Source organism: Ambystoma mexicanum, chromosome 8 (assembly GCF_040938575.1).
Source record: "Ambystoma mexicanum isolate Mex_15411 chromosome 8, UKY_AmexF1_1, whole genome shotgun sequence".
NCBI classification, from domain to species: Eukaryota; Metazoa; Chordata; class Amphibia; order Caudata; family Ambystomatidae; genus Ambystoma; species Ambystoma mexicanum.
The window spans coordinates 1,244,120,107-1,244,140,775 of NC_090929.1; the positions used below are offsets into that span (position 1 = coordinate 1,244,120,107).

General features: G+C 48.7%; 1 protein-coding gene across 1 annotated transcript in view; it reads left to right on the forward strand.

Annotated features, from left to right (window-relative positions):
- MYOF (myoferlin) overlaps positions 1 to 20,669 on the forward strand; it is a 1,388,224-nt gene that overhangs the window by 387,165 nt on the left and 980,390 nt on the right. The window contains exon 6 of the mRNA XM_069611360.1: positions 10,421 to 10,581. Coding sequence (XP_069467461.1) covers positions 10,421 to 10,581 — 161 coding nt within the window. The remainder of the gene's footprint in view (positions 1 to 10,420; positions 10,582 to 20,669) is intronic.

Below are 20,669 nucleotides of genomic sequence, written 5' to 3' on the forward strand. Positions count from 1 at the left end.
AATATGTTAATTTCTCTTCTCTCTCTCTGGTAAGTAACTTTCAGTTGTTTGGACTCTGTGTGCTCACCTATATGCCCTGGTGTCCCCGTTTCTTTTGGGAGAACTCTCAGGTTTCTATAGGCATTGTAATCTTCTCTCACGGTTGGCCGGTGCAGGATTCCTGCCTGCTTACTTCTCGCGGCCTCCTTTTGTTCGTTCGCCAGTCCTAATCTGCTTCAACTCGACATGCCTGCTGCCCTCTTGGCTCCGGTAAACAAAATGAGGTTTTCCTTTGTCTGTGAAAGCCCAGGAGTTCTTCAGTCTGATCCCGCAGCGCCTATCGGTCCAGCAGTTCCTTCTTCCTCCAGTGGTGAGCCTCCTGGCATCTCAGCTCTCTGCTCCTCGTAGAGGGGGGTGCGGAGACACTCTCTCGCCAACTTCCACAGCAATTGTTTCACATTCTTTATTTGGGCTGCTTACATTTCTCAGGTGTCTGTCAGAAAACACTAGAGCGCTCACTGGGTTTGCATTCTCTTTTGCGTTACATTGCTCGATCCTTCTTCGTCCCAGTATTTCGTGAATTCTTGGAATAGAAGTCCATTCTGAATGATTGACTTATGGAATTTGGATAATCATTTTTTAAAGGTTTTGATGACAAGTCAGTTCTGATTGGTTGACGAGCGGAATTGAAAGAGGTGATTTAATCACACTTGCGCGATCTCAATGTCACCTGGCCTAGTACGATCGTTGTCTGTCTTCCCTCTTTTTCCCCTTCCTTGACTGTCGCACCTTGCAATACTTGTGTATATGCGCATTATAAATGATATATATCGTATCATTGGCAAGCTAGACCAAGGTTGGTCAATAGATTTGGTAAAAGGGTTTCCCCTGCTCTTAATAGGATGAGTGGATACATGACCATAGGCCATGAGGGTTTCAGACATGGGGATGTTATTTTCAAGGGAAAGTGGGGATACACTGTCTCATCCGATGGAGCCATGACATGTCCCCGGAGGTGGGCTTCTGCCATGTGATACTCCCTCATCTAGCCGTCCCCAGGGTCAGGGTCAGGGTTAGGTAGCGGCTGCCATCCCCATTCCACATGGGAGCAGGTTACTGTTGCCTAGGGATCTAGGCCCAAATGAAGGACGCACACACGGAGAGATAAGAGGAACTTCTTTATTCTTTCACAACCAAACTGGAACTGGCACTCGCAGCGCACGTGCCCCATAACCCCCTTGCCCAGTCAAACTCCGCCTTTACAACGGAGGGGGCTCACGAGCGTTAACCCCTTGAGTCCCGGGTAACACTACCCCCGGACAATATGTCCAAACATCAACTTGACACGCTGTGTCTCAACAAATAACTCAACACTCTTCAACAAGTCTCATCGGCTTCTTTATGAGCCGTCTCGGCCTCTCACCTCGAGTCCCCAGATCAGGCTCCTCTTCAATCACTTCACTCTGGGCCATGTCCCGGGGGTCCCCTTCCGGGGGAAACCACTCATCATCCCTCGGCATCCGTGGTTCCGGTGAAAGTGCCCTTTGGGTTCCTTCCGTGGGCTCTCTCCTTGTATATGGCCTGAACTGCTGACAGTTTCTGGTGATGGTCCTGTTCTCATCTTCCGCCGTCACCATCGTGCCTTTCATGGCAACAATCCTCATGGGGCTTGGAGCAAACCGCGGGTCTGTCTTCCTGCTTGCCGGCTGCTGTACCAGGACTTCGTCTCCCACCTGGAGCTCCGGCAGCACCGCTCCTCTTCGTGCATCGGTGCGACGCCTCGCAACCTCTTTTGCCACCGCATCTCTCTGGAGCAGATCTTGGTCGGCCGGCTCAGCCTGCACCGTACTCCTCGGGATGCGAGTTCGCACCACATATCTGAACATGAGCTCTGCAGGCGTCTTATTTGTGACCTCGTGAGGAGTGTTCCTGTAGTCTCTTAACAAGCGGCATAGCGCTTGGTGTGTATCAACGGCGTCCAGCCGTGCCCTCTGAATGGTCTTCTTAATCGATCCCATAAATCGCTCCGCCATTCCATTAGCCTGGGGGTGACGTGGTGTGATCTTCATGTGCCTGAACCCCAGGTGCTCTGCCAATGTCCCAAATTCGTGTCCACAGAACGGTGGTCCGTTGTCGGATTTGACCCACTTGGGGATCCCCCACTCACTAAAGACCTCTTCTATCGTTGCCGCAACTTGAGAGAACGCTGTGGAACTGACTCTCTTGGCAATCGGGAATCTTGAGTGTTCATCCACGAAGAGCAGAATGTAGTCGCCCGCTTCAGTGGGCCCGTAAAAATCCATGGCTACTCGTTCCCATGGGTGCTCAGGTATTTGAGTGTGTTGGAGCGGGGGCGGACGTTCTGCAGGGGCTGTGCACTGACAGGCGTGGCAGTTCTTCACCCACTCGTCCACAGCTGCGTCCAGGAAGGGGAACCACACATGGCATCTGAGCTGCTTCTTTGTGTTCTCCGCTCCCCTGTGACCTTCGTGCGCTATGCTGACCACCTCGCTCCTGAGTGTGGCAGGGATGACGATCCTGCACCCTCTGAGCAGAATGTTATCGTCCTTTACCGCCAGTTCACCATGGACCCTGGCTAGCCGTTCGATTTCTTGCTTGTTCACGCCCGGGTGAGCTAGGGTGGCTCTCTGGTGATCTTTCCACTTGTTGGCCGTCGTGAGGCTGATCGCCAGGGCTGTCGTGGGATCGGCTGCCGATGCGGCCGCTACCCTTTCAAGTGATAGTGCCGGGGGCAGCGCCTGAGCCGCCACATATTGCACATACGCAACGTCACCCTTCCGTGCCAGCGGGGCCCCTACTGGGTGTCGGGAGAGGTAGTCAGCGGGGTTAAGGTCGCCCCCCGGGCGGTGTACGATATCGTAATCATATTCCTGGAGGCGGATGCCCCACCTCTCGATCCTCGGTGGCATCTTGGTATGCGGGTTCCCAAACAATGAGAGGAGTGCCTGATGATCGGTGATCAGCGTAAACTTCTTTCCGATTATAAAGTTATGAAAATGCTCACACGCCCAGACGGCTGCCAAGCTCTCCTTCTCGGCTTGGGAGTAGGCTAGTTCAGGTGTTGATAGCGCTCGGCTCGCGTATGCAATCACGTGTCTGGGGTTAACATCCGCGCCACTGGTTTGGGCCAGAATGGCGCCGAGGCCTACGGGGCTGGCGTCGACTACCACCTCGGTGTGCCACTGTGGGTTAAAATATGCGAGGCGATGAGCCTCGGCGAGGGCTTGCTTGATGTCCGCGAAAGCCTGTTGGCAGGCCTGTGTCCATTCAAACGGCGACTCCTTCTGTAGCAGTTTCCTCAGCGGGTCTGTGATGGAGGCATAGTGGGGGATGTACCTCGCACAGTATCCTGCCATGCCAAGGAACGAGCGGACGTCCGCCACTTGTCGGGGCTCGGCGAGGTTGGTGATCGTCTCGACCTTCTCAGGGTCAGGCAGCATGCCGTCCTTGGAGAAGATATGTCCAAAGAACTTGAGTTTTGTTCTGCTGAACCGGCATTTTGATATGTTGAGCGTGAGGCCGGCACTCTGAAGGGCTTCGCATGTGTCGTGTAGAGCCCTGTCATGGGATTCCTTGGACGATCCAAAGACGAGAATGTCGTCGCTGTAATTGAGAGCCCCCTTGATAGGTCGGATGATCTGGCGTATAGTTTCCTGGAAGATCTCAGCGGCAGATGAGATTCCAAAGTTCAGCCTCCGGTATCTAAAGAGCCCATCGTGTGTCGCAAACGTGGTTATGGGCCGGGAATCAGGGTGGAGCTCCAGCTGATGGTATCCCTGATTTAAGTCCAGTTTGGAGAACATTTGGGCACTGTTCAGCAGCACAATCATGTCCTCAATACATGGTCCCGGGTGTCGCTCCCGTTGAATCGCCGTGTTGGCCACCCGCATGTCCACACACAAGCGGATCTTACCCCCTTCCTTGGGTACCACCACAAGGGGGGACACCCACGGCGTCGGCCCCGTCGCCGGTTCAATAATGTCGTCGCGGAGCAGTTGCTGGAGCGCCTCCGAAACTGTCTCCTGAAGGTGGAATCCGACCCTTCTGGGATGTTGCGGCACTGGACGCACGTTGGGGTCAATGTGGAGCCGGATGGGGGGTCCCTGTAGTTTTCCTAGCCCCACGCAGAGCTTGGGGAAGGCCTCCGCGATGTCTTCTTGTGAGACGAGCGATTGAGTTTGATGATAGGCAATCGCATCTACCGTGTTCCCCTGGCCGGGTTTGGCCGCTGCGGCAGTGATCACGTCTCCCGCATTCACGTGAATTTCGATCAGTCCGAGGTGCGACGCCGTGTAGTAGCTAAGGAGGCATCGGCTCTTGGCGAGGGACCGTATCACGTGAATGGTCGCATCGACTTGCCGCCCGTTCAGGAGAAGGCACTGGGTGAATTGACCCACCGTTTGGAGCGGGGTGGCGGCACCCCACTGGAAGATTCTGGAGCGAGACGGACTGAGCTGTGGCGGGCATGGTATCCTGGCGTAGTCTTGTTCACCCATGATGTTCACTGTGGCCCCAGAGTCGATCATAAATTGAAATTGGCAATTCGCCATCTTGAGCGGGATCTGCGGGGCCTCCCTGGCCTCTTTGTTGTCGAGGATGAGGTTCACGAACTCATCCTGGTCGTAGTGGTCCTGCGGCGCGTAGTAGGCCGCCGCCTGGTCGTCTTGGCAGAGGGTTTCCGGCCTGTATTCTGCAGGCGGGTTGTCGTATTCGTCTGTGAAATGTCTGGGCTGTTCGGCCTGGTCATACGGAGGGGCATATCCTGCCGCTAGGTATTCGTCCATCGCACGAACGTAACGCCTCTGGCCGAGGCCTTGTTGATATGGTCTCGGCTGGCTGTATTGCAGGGGTTGCGGGCGGAACGGCATTCTGGGGGCCGCCTGGGGCCGCATCGGTGGAAATGGTACGCCCTCCCTGCAAACGGAGTGAAAGTGTCCTTCTCTCCCGCAGTTGGTACATCGCTGGGACAGGGCTGGGCAAGACCCTGAGTGGGGGAAGGACATCCCGCAGCGGTAGCACTGTCTTTGCAGACGCGGGGTTGACATCGACGGGGCAATCGGTGGTCTATATGGCTGAGGGCCCCTGTCGCCTTGACGGGGGGGCAGTATGGCGGCCACGAATTCCCCTGAGTCCACTTTCGCGTTGTTGGAATGGCCCATGGCTGAGGCCTGCGCATCCACCCTCTCGTGGATGCGGGCGAGTTCACTGACCTCGGGCATGGTGAGCGGTTTCTTGAGGAGCTGTTTCTTGAGTGCGGGGGAGAGGCATCCCTCGATCACCCTCAGCCGGATAGCTTCCTCTAACGAGAACGCATCAAATTGGCAGTTCGCCCCTTTCACCCGTAGACGTGTGATGAATTCGTCGACGGTCTCTTGCGGGAGTTGGGTGCATTGATTGAACAGGTATCTTTCATAGTCCCGATTGACTTCGATGATAAGCAGTTTGTCCAAAGCGCCGATCAGCTTGGGAAAAGTGTCCTGGTCTGTGGGCGGAATGGCCTTGACGACCGTTTTGATCTCTCCCCCTACCAGGTTAAGGAAAATGTCTCTCATATTGGGGGAGTCCCCGTCGCCGGAACCTCTCACGAAGTGTCGAAAATCGTCCATCCAGTCGGTCCATCTGGGGCCTTTGGTGGCCTGAGGAGTCATAGTGAACGGCGGGGGCAGTCGTAGTTGAATCGACTTCGCCACCCGTGGCAGTTGAGGCGAGCCCTGGCTGGACCCCGGGTTGGAGGTGCTCATGGCGCCTGGGAGAGAAGGCCCACGGGTGCGCGGGCGGGGTCGCTTCCGCGGAGGTTCGACGGAGGAGGTCCGGCAAGGCGGATTCGGCGGAGTGCCGTGTTGCGCGGAGGTGGAGCAGGAGGAGGGGGCTCGCTGGCTCGGCCACCACAGGCGGACTGCCGTAGGAGGAGGACTCCGGTGCGCGGGAGAGATCCTCGTCGCCAAATGTTGCCTAGGGATCTAGGCCCAAATGAAGGACGCACACACGGAGAGATAAGAGGAACTTCTTTATTCTTTCACAACCAAACTGGAACTGGCACTCGCAGCGCACGTGCCCCATAACCCCCTTGCCCAGTCAAACTCCGCCTTTACAACGGAGGGGGCTCACGAGCGTTAACCCCTTGAGTCCCGGGTAACAGTTACCGCCAGGGAATCGGTGATGATTCCACCAGATTCCTCACAGTAAGTTTGATATGGGCCAGGATGTTAAATGAAACCCATTCAAAACTTTACTCGATATGATGCTTGTACACATGTGCTTACGTTTCTGCAGTTCGGGCATGCAGAGTGCATTTCTTAACAAGTGTGCACCATAAACTATATGTGCTAATCCGAACTACAAAGCGTCAAAGGTGTTTTTTTACAGCTGTATTGACACTTACTGAACCTGTTGAGCAGCGTACTTGCAGGATTTCACGCCCAGGCTTTCCAGTCCTGGGAAGGGAAGCTTCACAAAAGCATGCCTACGCTCGGACCTTTCTCACGTTGTTGAATCGGCTCCCTAATTAGAAGTCATTTAAAAAGAGGGCTCCTCTGACCTGCCAATGCAGGCGAGCCCCCTCCCCTAGGAACCTTTACTGTAGATAGTTAATTACCTCTAGTGCAAACAATTGTCTTTATAGTACTCAGAAGTTTAAACAGTAGAGTAGGCACTTTCTATTCCAAAAAAGGTTTCGATGTGAAACTGAATCCTATTTTGGCAATGGTAAAGCTGCAGATTCAGGGCGAGGCCCTTTTGTTGTGAGAAAGTTTGGTAGAACGCAGCACTGTTTCTGACAAGCTTGCCATTGTGCGCATGTCTATGCAGGGGTCCAGATAAGACATGGGAGACTGACCATGATGGATGTGAGGGTTGACTACATGGGGTCAGTGCTGGTGTTAAAAGCACATTGCAATGAACGGAGCAACCACCAATGGGCCGGACCCTATTCACAACGCCGAGCAAAATTCATAAAGCTACCTTGGTGATACCCCTGTATCCTCACTAAACTGGACTATTGCAATGTCTTACTTATGGGCACTACTGCTGCGGCCAACATTTCCAAACTGCAACTACTACAGAACAAAGGACTCTGTGCTGCTCTTAGCCTAAAATGCATGGATCACATCACAGCTACCAGACGCAAGACCCACTGGCTCCCCATCAAAGCTGGGTGCACTTTAAAACTTTGACTATTGCGCACCATTATATCTATATGGATGCCCCCTCTACCTCAACAACTGTCTCTCTCGAAATATCCCCCCTCGTGCTTTAATATCCAGCACCAGCACTTTGCTGGTCCCCCCACATTTCAAGTCTAAAAGAGCCGGCGGTGTCGGCTTCAGTGTCACTGCTCCAACCCTTTGGAACTCTTTGCCCTCATTCATCAGAAACTAACAATCATACACCGTAAAAATGTGGCTGTTTGACAAATCTGAGTAAATGACTTGAATGATAAATCCACTTCCTGGGGAAAGCATCGGGGTGCAGCGGGCCTACACAGCCGGCCTCCAGGCCATCAGTGAAGCAGGTAGAGTTTGTAGGGAGAGGCACGGGATGTGTTGTCAGTTTATTGTAGAAAGGTTGTAGGACCAAGATCAGGGAAATGCAACGCCTGTAAGACCGGGTTTGGACACCATAAACAAAGGGCCTGGGTAAAGCGCCGCCGCCACCAAATGGAGTGATCGCTCATGAAAGTAGGGTGTAAATGAGTGCAGCTCATTGGGACATGGGTTACAATGCCTCCTGCGTGTCCATTGATGTTAAGCACCTACCAAACTTGTACAGGGGAGGATTTGGCATGGGTGGCAGGTAATGCAGTTGTTCACCCATATTTGGTCCATTACTGGTCGGTAGTATTCCTGCTTGTTACTGGGCCAGTACTTTCCTTTAGTACAGAAGAGGAGCCAGGAAGAGGCAGCCAAGGAGGGAACTAATCACAATGTCCAGACTACTGACATAGGGATCAGGGAGGCGGTGCTAGCCAGAACTAAAGCAAGACCGGGAGGAGAAAAGGGGGTGATGGGGTGTTTGTGTGTGCACACACAATCTGGCAGTATACTATTGGTTCTGAAATGCTGCAACTCGAAATTTGGTGCCACTTCTGGCCAGACCCACGGCGTTTCCAGGAACAAAAACAGAGAAGGGTGTGGCACAGGTAATGTGCGACATGCAGAGAGCGTGACAGGACTGCTAGCAGAGACACCAGCAGTACATGCTGGCTTGCCGCTAGGAGAATGCCCATTAGAGTGTGGCCGTGTCAAAGAGCGTGTCCTCTCGTTTCTATAGATGCCTTCCAGTGTGGATGCTACCAACATGCACATCCTGTGGGTCTTTACATTATGTTCTTGCTCTATTCCCCTTTGCTCTACTGCTCAGGATGTTGGCAACCTGCCCAGCCGTGGGTCTTGATCTCATGCTGCCAGGCTGCTCACCATTGCTCTGCGGAGAGTTCACCGACCTGCCTCAGTTACCGGAGTAACCAAACAGATATAAGTAGGTAGTGCAAAGCAGTACATTTAAGCTAGAATTGTTGGAAAAGTGACAGTGGTGGCACAAGCTCGCCCTGAAATGCTGCCATTTTATGTGAAATTGCTCGTGAACTCCTAGCCTGGTCCAGGGCACAGCTGATGAGTTGCGGCCTATCTGGTTGTGCAGCGCAAACCTTAGCCATACTGCGTGAAGTACAGGCAGGTCCCATGCTAGAGGCAAGCATTTACGTTTCTGCTGAAAGGTGTGGCAGTAAGGGTATCTCGCCCTTAGGCTTCAAGATGGCGGCCTCAGAGGAGGAACACAGATTGTCCTCTGGTTCGCCATGATGCAGCCCCGGTGAATAGCAAATCACAATGTCGCTGCATCTGCCTGAATCCCCCTCTTTTCTAAATGGGTTGTTCGAACCATATTCCCTGCCAGTTACCAACCTTTTAGGGCTAGCCACAGTATGGGGGAGGTGGAAAGAGGAGTACTCTCTTCTCCCTCGAAGGGGTGCTGCCCCTTTAAGACTCCCACAGCCTGTAACCATGCCCGTTATCAGGAACTGGTGCAGGGAACTCTGCCACGAATTATGATTGACAGGGGCCACAGGCCAGACAGCGGCTCTGAACCCCACCCAAGCAGGAGAAGCACATATTTTGGATGTTGCGGAATCCACGGGCAGGCCTGCAGAACACTGTAAATACAATTAACTCATTTACGGCTCCTTTCAAGCTCGGCAGAAATGTGGTAACCAGGGAGCCTTAGGGAGAGCATAATTCACTGCATCTCCCCAGGAGTGGGAGCTGCAAGTGGAGAATAGCAGGGAAGCATGGTGAAACCCAAAATGGCAGCCTCACCTTGGAGCCTCTGCCATTAGGCACACCCCAGTTGAATTGCAGAAAGGAAGCAACCTCAGCCGAGCCACAGCCGTCACTCTGCAACAGCCTATGGGAGGGATTAATACACTATAAAGGGAGCGCCAGGGCGAATGAGGGTTGTTCAAGCTGCGGAATAGAGATGGAGTGATGCAGTATGGAGTGCCAAGACTGGAGGAGCAGAGTGTGGTAGAGAAAGGATGAGGAGCTGGAGGGGGAGAAGTCATTGGAAGAGGTTGTTACATCAAGGTTGGTGTTTGGGAAGGATCAGAAGGAGGTAGCTACGTGAGTGCTGGTAGAAGGTGGAGAGTTGGGTAACCCCAGCAGTGCCCTAGCTTGCCCAGTTTGCTTTGTGGCTGATGCGGTACTTTGTGCCAAGTCTCCACCAAATGCCTGAGCGAGCCCTAAACAAACAAGCATTGGCAAAGCTGTTTTGGCCTTTGCGTAGGTATAAGATGGGCATTTGCTAGCCACTGCCATAATTGTACGAACTGGTCAATAATGGTAGCATCTGAAAGATGGTGAAACAACTTGGCCACATAACAGCAGTTCCTGGCAGATGCCTATCCAATACCCAACTGTTGCCTTGGCCAATACTTGTTTTGAACAGGACTGGAGTGAAGGACACACATAATGCTTATAGAGTGCCCAAAGGCAGACCTGGTTAAGACATTTTTATTCTACCAGTAGTGTGTTTACAACTCAAATTAAGTCATTAACTCTCAGAAGACTGCTTTGAAAAGACACTTGAAGGCACTTCGAGTGCAAAGTTTGATGGTAAGTGGGATTGGGAGGCAATTCTGTTTGCATATACCCTTGAATTTCATTACCTGAATCTATGCCATTGTTTCTTCTTTTCTTGCATCCAAGTGGTGGCTGGAACATGCAGTCTTATTTCCTGTCCTGCAATGCTTTTGAAAACCTAAAACCTAAATGCAGGTGGGGTGGTGTTTTACCTAGGACAAAGGACTACATTTGTATGTACCTTGTGCGGTTTACACCAATGTTTCATTGTCGCTGGTCGTGCTACATTAGAATAGGTGGAGAAACGTAATCTCCGAGTAGGTAATGGTGTCCTGTTTTGTTTCAAGATGGAGATGCGGATGGCGAAGGGGATGAAGATGTCACTGATGCTGGCTATGGCGGGGTTGTGCCAGGAGCATCTGGTTCCGCCGACAATCAGATTGCACGACGTTTATCAAAAGGAAAGAAAACGAGGAGAATCCTGTCTAACAAAGCCCAGGACTTCCAGGTAATCTACCTTCAGAAGGCCCCTGTAAACAGTTCAGTTGTCCTCGAATTCTTTTGTTCTGGGATCCCATTGCCATTTTAGGCGTGCTTTGCATCAACCCACTTGTCTTCTTAACCAAGATAATGATAGCTTTTTATCCTTCTGAAGTTGATAAAAGGTGCATGCTAATCGTACTGGAAATCGAAACTGACCTGCAGGTAAAATTTGAGGAGCAGGGGATTAACTGGTTGTGCTAGCTGGTGATGAGGGTGCCAGGGACGAGGCAGGCAGCGTGCAGAGAGTCCCAGTAGACCCCCCACCCTCTCATGCTAACTTGTCAACACTTAAGCCGGGGTAAGTAGGATGCTTTTGGAGTGTGATCCATTAAAGTTCATGGCGAAGAATCATTCCTGGTTTGCTTTGCAGCTGAGCTCAAACTTGGTTTATGTACTGTCACATTAATCAAATGGACCTCTCCCACCCCCATGATTAGCTCAGATGAGGCTTATGCCCCTAGTGATGATACAATACTTACTGTGTCATTTCCACTCTCCCACAGGGCGGCGGGGAGGAAGTTTAAATTTACCAGGGGGGTGGGGCTACACAACCATTCACCCAGGCGATGTAATGGCAAGTGACATCACTAGCATGTATATTGGCACAACCCTAGCTAGGAAGCATCGAAGGACAATGCAAGTAATTAGGAGTTAACAAGTCAGTGCAAGGGGAGGTTACAGGTTATAGTAGCTTTGATATCCCATTCCCCATTGGGTGTATACACCTAGAGGTAACAGACACTAAGTATTCCCTCTAGTGTGGGCTCTTGAATTCCATCCTACACCACAGGAGCATTGGAGTGGTCCTAATTGCGAGAAGGTTGGTTTTCTTGTAGGGTGGTATTCGTTGCCCGTCAGTGGGCAATGCACCCGCCAGGAGTTTTTGTAATAAGTCTGCTCCACCACCGAAGCTAAAAAAGGGCTGGCTAGAATGCTTAAAATTAATCATAATCACTAGTATTGCTCTAGGACGCTTCAAATGAAAACACTGATAACGCATCAAGAATCTATTGGCCTTGAAAAAGACACTGTGTCAAAACACGTGTTTGACTGTTTTTTTGCACGAGAAAATAAATTGGACTAAACAGCCCACATAAGACTCTGGGACTTTAAACTTTACTATAAGATTTTGTCAAGCACATTGTATAACTTCATTGGCCAAGCATGAAGTGCTAGGGGGTTCTCTTTACTCCGTTTTTAAGTGGCATAAGGGGTACCACATATCACTCGTCACGCAGCTGGCACACTATACACCTAGGAACCCAGTGCAATTGGACACAGTTTAGCCTTGCGTCATTGTGCTTTACCATTGATGGACTTGAAACAGAGGTCAAAAGCCAATTAGCCCTCTAACTGGTTTTTGCCAAAAAAAGACAACACAGGGTGGATTGTGGTATGCCAATTGTAAGGTAACCCAGTTTTAATTGCAATATAAACTGGGGGAAAACAAGATTAACAGCCAAGCTCTCACTCAAGATTTCCTCCACCTCTCAGCGGGAAATAGCAGTTTTGTTAGACATTTTGATGTTCGTTATGAAAACCTATCGCTCCTGGTCATTGGCTCCCTCTACTAAGCTACATATATAATTCTATATGTCCAATAAAAATGATTGGGCAATCCAGATCCCACCCATAAACCATCCCATAAAAATGTGCTACCTCATCATGCTTGAATATTATTGTAGGCTCTAAATTACTTCTGCAGTGAACAAAGGTATGTGTTTATCGGTTAACATGCTGTCACACTCTTCATGAACTGGCTGCATGATGATATGTTTTATATACATGTGAGGAGAAGACAAGCGTATTGCCTTTGTTCTTAATTAAATTAAACCGGCCAGGTTATCCCCGCCATGATGTCTTGAGTCTCGAGGACCACTTCTTGCAACAGTCATTTATTTTTATTTTATTTATTACATTTGTTACTTGCTTAGACCTGAAGGTATCACAGCGAAGTTACAGACAGCTTATAGAAATTCTTATACAATGTTACATATCCATCAATACAGTGATAGTAGTTCATTTAAGACTCTTGTTGCATGTTAGGCCACTAGGGCATACATAGAGGACATAGAACAAGCCTTTAGTGTTGCAATTAGATCAGTCGAGGTAAATTGGGGACACTCTGGTGCCCTGGTTTATTGGGAATAGCTGAATTTAGTATTTGTTGAACAGCCAGGTTTTCAGTGCATTTTGGAACCCTAATAACGTGTCCTCATTTTTAATACTAAGTGGTAACGCATTCCAATGAGTTGGGGCTAGGACTTTGAAGCTACTTCCTCCTGCTCTATTATATTTGTATTGCGGTATTTCCAGAAGAGCCAAATTATTGGCTCTAAGGGTCCTACAAGATTTTTTCTTGATAGTGTTGTTGAGGTAGCTAGGGGCTTTGTTTGTGATGCATTTATGAACGACAGTGTTTTGAAAATGATTCTAGCTTTGATGGGCAGCCAGTGATTTTCTCGCCTAATGTTGGATATGTGTTCAGATTTCTTTATACCTAGAGCCGCTCTAAGGGCTTTGTTCTGCAATAGTTGTATCTTGTTGATATTAGTTTTGGAGGTTCCTAGAAGAAGGATATTGCAATCGTCCAGTTTCGTTAAAATCAGCGCTCTAGCCAGAGTGATGCAGTTTGAAGGAGTGAGGAATTGGCGACTGAGTGCGATAAGTTTAGCTGTATATGCTGTTGAGGAGGAGAGGGCTAATACTTGTTTATGCATAGTGAGGTTGGCGTCTATATATACCCCAAGAGATTTTACTTGCTCGTGTACTGGGATCCGGGTGCCGTCTATGTTGATGTGTGAGTAGTCTGGATGGAGGGTGCTTATTCTTTTTTGTGAGCCCACGATGAGAACCTCAGTTTTCTCATAATTGAGACAAAGGCTGTTTAGGGCCATCCAATTTTGAATGATGGAGTAGACTTTATTGATGGTTTGGGTATCTTGGGTGTAGTCCCTCGTAATGGGGATGAGGATCTGGGTGTCATCTGCAAAATTTGTGTAGATGACACCCATATCGTTTTGGGCTGAGAATAGGAGTTTACTATATGCGTTGTAGAGGGTGGGGGAGAGACATGATCCCTGGGGAACTCGTATGGGAACCGCTATAGGGTCAGCGGAGTCATTTCCGATGGCAACTCTGGATGTTCGATCAGTTAAAAAGAATTTGATCCAGAGTGTGGCATTGTTTGAGAAATGAAAGTCTTTTTTTAGAGTTTCACAGAGTTTGTCGTGGTCTACCAGGTCGAATTATGCTGATAGGTCCAGCAGCAGTAGTGTAGCCATTTTTCCTGTATCTCTAATAGTATCTAATTGTCTTTCTAAGTCCAGAAGGGCCGGCTCAGTACTATGGTTAGGCCTGAAGCCGGATTGTCTAGCCCCTAGTAGGTTATTTTGTTCAAGGTGGGTTTGTATTTGGTTGTAATCTAGTTTGTCGATTGATTTTGAGTAGGAAGGGGACGGTAGTTATGGGCCGGTAGTTGGTGGGGGCTAGTGGATCTAGCGTGGGCTTTTTTAATAGTGGCGTGACCCACGCTTCTTTGATGCTAGCTGGGACCAGATTAGAATTGAAAGAGGAGTTCACAAAATTGGTGATTATGGGGGTGAGGGTAGGGGCACATAGTTTGACTAGGTGTGCTGGTAAGTTGTCTCCTTTGCAGTTTGATGCTTTGAGTTTGGCTATAGTATTTTGTACTACTTCTTGGGAGACTGGGGTGAAGTTGAAAGTAGGAATAGTGTCTCCTATGTGCTTAGTGATTTGGTTCGACGTGAAGTGTTTATCAGATAGAATTCTTTTGTAGATAATTTTGTTTTGTAAAAGTTTGATTTTGGTGCCAAGAGCATCTTGAATGGTGGTGCACCATTCTTTACTAGGTTGAACCGGGTTAATGATAGGGATGGGATTTTCCAACTTTTTAAGGATGGAGAATAACTCTTTTGTATCAGAGGAAGCATTATTGATCCTAGTATTGAGGGCATCTGCTTTATGAGCAATGATGGCTGCTTTATAAATTATATTAGTGGTGTTGAATGCTTGCACGGCTTCTTGAGTGTGGGTTTTGTTTAGACGGTGTTTGAATGATCGTTTAATCCGTCTAAGGGAAACTAATTCATCATTAAACCAAAAGGAGGATTTTATGTCCTTGTGTCTGGTTTTGGTGACACAAGGTGCTAGGGTATATATTGTATTAGTGAGGCATTTGTGGTAAGTGTCAGCCAGGGCACAGGGGTTCTCATCATTAATCCTTTTGTCATTGAGGGCGATTGCTAACAGAGGGTTAAGGTTAGCTGCTGAGAGTTTGCGGATATTTCTAGTTACATCAGATTCCACTATGGTAGGTTTAGGTAGGTCTGGTTCATTACACAGAATAGAGAAATTTATACTGTGATGGTCTGACCAGGGTACTGTGTTAATGGAGTCTATGGATTCTGAAGTGTAACCAGTCTAGTATTCTCCCTTTCGCGTGGATGGGGGCGTTCACGAGTTGTGTGAAGGCCATGTCTTTAAGTGCACTGTGTAGTGCTTCTGCTTTATCGTCTTGGGTATCATTGAATCCGAGGTTCAGGTCGCCAAGGACTATGCATATTGTTTTAGGTTTAATGTGTGGCGTTAGTAATAAAGGTATGTCTAATTCAGGCGGAAATTTAGTGTGAGGCACTCTGTAAATGGTTACTATGTTTATAGTAGTTTTGTGGTTAGTAGCTAGTTTGGCTAATAGGTTTTCGCACCCATCTGGGTTCTCTATGGGACAGGCTCTTATTTTAAGTTGGGTTTTAGCAATAATAGCTACTCCCCCACCTAGTGACTTTGTTCTGTACGTCCAAAGGATAGTGTAATCCAGAGGAATGGCAATGGTAAGTATTGGTCCAGAGGCTTGGTGGAGCCAGGTTTCAGTCACTATAAGTAGGTCAAGCTGTTGCTCAATAATGTAGTCATGTATTTCTGTGGCATGTGCAGCTATGGAGCATGCATTAATGAGCGCTGCTTTGAGATGCATAGAGGGGGGTGGCGCCTGGACTAAGGGCGATAAGCATGTGTTGGTAATTCCAACGGTGGTAGTTTGTTGTTTGGTAATGGTATTTATTTTGGAAGGTTTGGCCTGGTAGGCTGGTGCGTATACACTGCCTGTGGTGGTAGATCTAGTAGGGTCAAGTAAACTGGGGTGATTTATTAATCGGGATCTAAGTGTTTGGGTTCTAATGCTACCCTGTAGCGGGATCTGTTTGGATTGCTTAGCTATGGTATAATCCCTATCTGGACAACGTTTGGTGTAGGTCCCTGATCTGAGTCTAGCGCATCTGAATGCACTGAGGACCGGGTAAGTCATTTTGTGTGAATTAATGGTAATGAGTGTGTATGGTTTAGGAGCAATTAGTGGCTTTTGAGCCATTATAGTGTCTGTCTGAGTGTTGGTCTGGTGATAATGCTGGGGGAAAGGATTGGTATGTGGTAGGAAAGGCGTAGGACAGGGGATGGGGTAGTGACGAGGGCATGCTGCCCTGAGCAGGCCATTTTCATGGGTAATGAAATGGGAGCCTGTGCAAGGCAGTTCGCACGGTACAATGCAAAAGGGGAACGTCATAAGCAGTAACCAGCCTGGCATGGTTTCATTGTATTAGAAGGCTAGGCGTCTACTGTCCGTAGGGTGGCTAATGGTGACGGCTTAGAGAGAAGGTGGCTGGGCAGGCATAGCGCTGATAGTTCTCGAAGTCATTTGGTTTGCCAGAGATACGAGTCTAAGGCAGCTACAGAATGGTAGTAGTTGCAATCGTGCGCAAAACGGTTCAACTGATATGGTTAGCCATAGATTTACAACAATGTGCAAGTAGGGAGTATAATTCACTACCTACAGTTGACTTGGATAGTGTTACAGGGACACTTGAAATACATATGAGGAGAGCGTGATGATGGGACTAAAGCAAGGCAGCATGATTGGTGACTATGGCAAAGCAACACAATACATGGAGGGTAGTTGGTAATCAAAATATGCACAGGAAACAATACAGATGTGGTAGTAAGTAAACTAATGGGCAGTAGTAAGTGGTACAATAACACTGTGTGCATGCACTCATTGTTCAGGATACAGCGATCTAGCAGTTTTACCAGGTCACTGACTGGGCTAATGGAGAGACATTATGTGGGTCCTGGGCCGGTTCAGTCAGGCATAGTGGCTGGCCCTGGGCTCTGTTTGGCTCGTGACAGGAGCCTTGGTTCTCCGCCTTAGTGCGGATGCCGGCTTGCGCCCCCCGGTGAGTCGGGGTAGGTGATAGGCTGTGGTGCAACCATTCAGGCGATAGCTTGGTTGAGGGAGCAGAGAGCTCTACAGGTCGGCCATCTTGGAATGGTCAGATCACCTCAATGCAACAGGGCATTTGGTAAGCAGATGAATGCACGGCAATGTGCTGGTGGAAGCGGCAAAAGAAACGCACATACTGTGTGCAGCCAGCGGGCTCCGGTGGGTAGAGGGATGTGGGTGGACCCCAGGCTCACCTCCTTTGTGCAGCTGGACTCGGGCTGTGAAGGGGGCACTGCTCCAGCAGTGTGCCTCGATGGGGGAGCTCCTGCTCCTGGCACGGCAGGGCTACGAATCACACCAGCCTGTTCTTGATACATTTATGAATAACTATTATTATGAATAATTCTGCTTTCACCAAGTGTGCTTTCATTACTTGTCTTTTTAGTCGCATCACGTTTCTCTGTCACGCCTAGCCGATCGCTGAGACATTAATTTGCCAACTATTTATGAACTTCCTGGGATGTTAAGTTCATCCCATATACTTCAAATGGTCCGCTGTGTTATCGTAACTTAATTAACAGCTGGATGCACACAATGGTATCTTGTTCCGCCATGTAACCCTCCCCTATGGATCCTTGGGTTTTGACGTTCCTTTGAGGTTGCGAACATCTAGCTGGTGACAGCATTTTTTGAATTAAATGGATTTATGTACAACGAGTGCTTAACTGGGTCCTCTCTTAAAGCTGCAGTGTTTATTATGTGGTGTGTTTGGTGCAGTTTTTAAATGGCAGCTGCTTGTCATCGTTTTCCTCTGCAGGACACTGCTTGTTAATTACTGATTTCCTGGTGCATGCCTGCTACCTATGGGTAGCAGCAACCTTATCCTACCTACGTTGTCCTGCCCTGCTTGTGTAGTGACTCCCTAGCTTGGGTACACGACTTTCTGTCACCTAATCTATTCAATTTTAAAATGCACCAATTGTGCAAGCTAATGCCTCATCTGTCCCCTATTTGTGTAGTGAAACTAACTATTCTTTGTGCCAGCTGCATTTCCAGGAGAATTTAAAGTGCAGTTTCAAATGTGTCCATTCTGATCTTATTTTGTTTCTTCTGTGGAAGGCAGGGGGGCAGAGCTTGAACATGCTCTCTAGTCAATCATTTCCTCACTGCAGACTTGCTTCCAGTTCAGATTTTGGATAAAAGGATGACCTCCGCAGCTATTCTTGATCTACATTTGAGCCAAGAATACCTCGAAGAAGAGCCTACTGCTAAAGATCCGAGATGACTCCTGAAGTGGCCAAGCATCCCTCCCAGTGTCCGAAACAGTGAAGCCCTGCTCATCTTGCTGCTCTCCAAAGACCCTGAGCAGTGCTTCAGCCCTTGGACTAGTGGGACTACCTAGTCTTAATGACTTCTCCAGGGTACAGCCCTTCAGAGCCTACGGAAGTGTCCCTGGAATGCCTGGTGTACTGACCAGCTTGTGAGCTACCTCGCCAGAAGCGTCGCTGTTGCGCAATAGAGTCCAGAACTTTGGTGGTTTCTGGCTTGTGCCTTCTCCCTGAATTCCAGATTCCCACCTTCAAGGGAACCTTTTGTGGAGCAGCTGCTGTGACCGCGACTGGCAGGACGCCTGTCAACTGCAAACCGTGTTTGTTGCTGGAATTCTCCTTCCTATATCAAGTGAAGTGTCCTAAGGAGGTCTGCATTATTGGATTCTGTATTTCTTCATCAGTAAGGGTTGCATCATACATTGTAACAGTTTGAGAAGCCACCCTCAACGTGTGGAGTTCCTTTCCTCCCAACTCAAGTGAGTTTTCAATAAACTGTTTAACAGTTTCTTTTTTAGCCCTATCTCCGACACATATCATGCCCCTTGCTTTGGTCTATGTTGGGAAGTCGTCCTTCATACAAATTTGAATGCTTTGGGGAATTTTAGATTTCAGATCGGCCCCTCCCTTTCTCCCCTTACTGAAAGGCCTGTGTCAGGGTCAGCTGGACAACGAGGATTACCCAATTAATTTGTAGGCTATAGTTTTCAGCACACACTGGGAAGTGACCTTGGTTAATTTCGAATTTTAACAATATTCACCCTGTAGTGTTCTGCCAAATGGTGAATTAATTAAATGAATGTTTTTGGTTAAATAGGCTAAGGAGCTACACGGATTTTCCCCCCCTACCAACTATAAAGCCAAAGGATACAAGGCAAGCAGACTCCCCCACCTTTTGGTTTCCCAGGGCTCAGTTCTACTTAGATAGCAAGCCTTTGTTTAAGGTTCAGGAAAGCCAGCTGCATCTCAGGAGACTCTGGAAAGGTAGGGCAGGGGTCTAGTCACTCCACTCTCAAAGATGGCCTCCCGCTCTCCACCATAGGACCCAGTCAGCTTGAGGCCTTCATAGAGATTGACAGCGCCACCCAGATGCACGTTCCGCAATCTCCTCTGGTGTCTCCTTACAGCTGTAGGATGGTAAGTCTCAGCAGCCTTCCTGATGGTCTGTCTCTTCTCTCTGTCCTGTCCCTGGGCGTCTCCGTTTTCTGTGTGTCTCCTGTTCTAGTGCAGTCCCCCTTTATAAAGCAGCCATGACACCACCAAGTTTACAATCTTGGTGAGATACCCTGCAATATTTCCTGCCACTAGGATAGGACAGTTACCCTTCTCTCTACTCTTAAACCCAGTCTCCAAGTCCAGATTGGTTTAGGGGTCTGGAGCAACATATGGCAATTCCCATTTGTAATCGCCCTTTGTTCTCCTTTCAACTTTTTGGCAAAAACTAGTTATGTATCACAACTTCATAATTTTACTAGAAACTGCCAAACTTAACATATTTTCTGTTTCAGCTAATCATAGGGAATTATATAAGCCGACCACCAAATCCGTATCGTGTAGAACGGCCATGTGGCACCTTTCTGCCGTTTCTATAAAAAGCACAACAGTTATGAATAAAAAAGGTATTAAGCATATCCCTAATTTCATTTTCCACCCACTCACCAACTCTCACATTTGGAACCTGTTCAGATTAGCCAGAAACACATCTTAGATAGCCATTACAGTTCCATGAGTCGCACGTGGATGCACTTCATATCCACAAAACCGCCTGGAAATTACATTAAAAATGATTCATACATGAAATCCATCCGCCTTATGATGGCTATGAAAAAAGGCCTAAATGATGATAGTATTTAAAAATAATTCAAAAAAGGTAGCAGGCGCCCCTCTCTCGAAAGAACATGGCATGAAAACCTGCTCACTGTATTTTCACAAAGTAGAAATATCCATTTGCATATTAGTCTTTGTCCCGCCCACAAGGCCGTCCATCACCAAAATGCTAGGCAAACCTCCTTTGAACAAGAGTACCGACAGCAACCCCATACACATGTTTCAGCCTTGTTGGGAGAGAGGCGCCTGCTACCTTTCTGAAAATGTTTTGCAAGGAACTTGGGGTTGGTCACCCAGAGTTACCTGGGGGAGCCCAGACGTGGACTCCCTGCTCACTGTGCTCAGAGAGGCACAGCTCCACTTCACTGATGAGGCCCAACAAGGCTGAAACACCTGTATGGGGTTGCTGTTGGTACTCTTGTTTAGAAGGGAATTGCCATAGCATTTTGGTGCTGGGCTGCCCGTGTGGGCGGGACAAAGACTGATGTGCAAATGAATATGCCCCATCTGTGAAAGGTACAGTGACCAAAAAGCGATAGCTGCAAACTCTCATAGTGGGGAAAAAAACACAGAACAGGTTATCATGCCATGTTTTCTGGAGAGGGGCGCCTGCTACCTTTTTGAAAAACTTTTAAATTAATTGTGAATCTTCATGTGGGACAA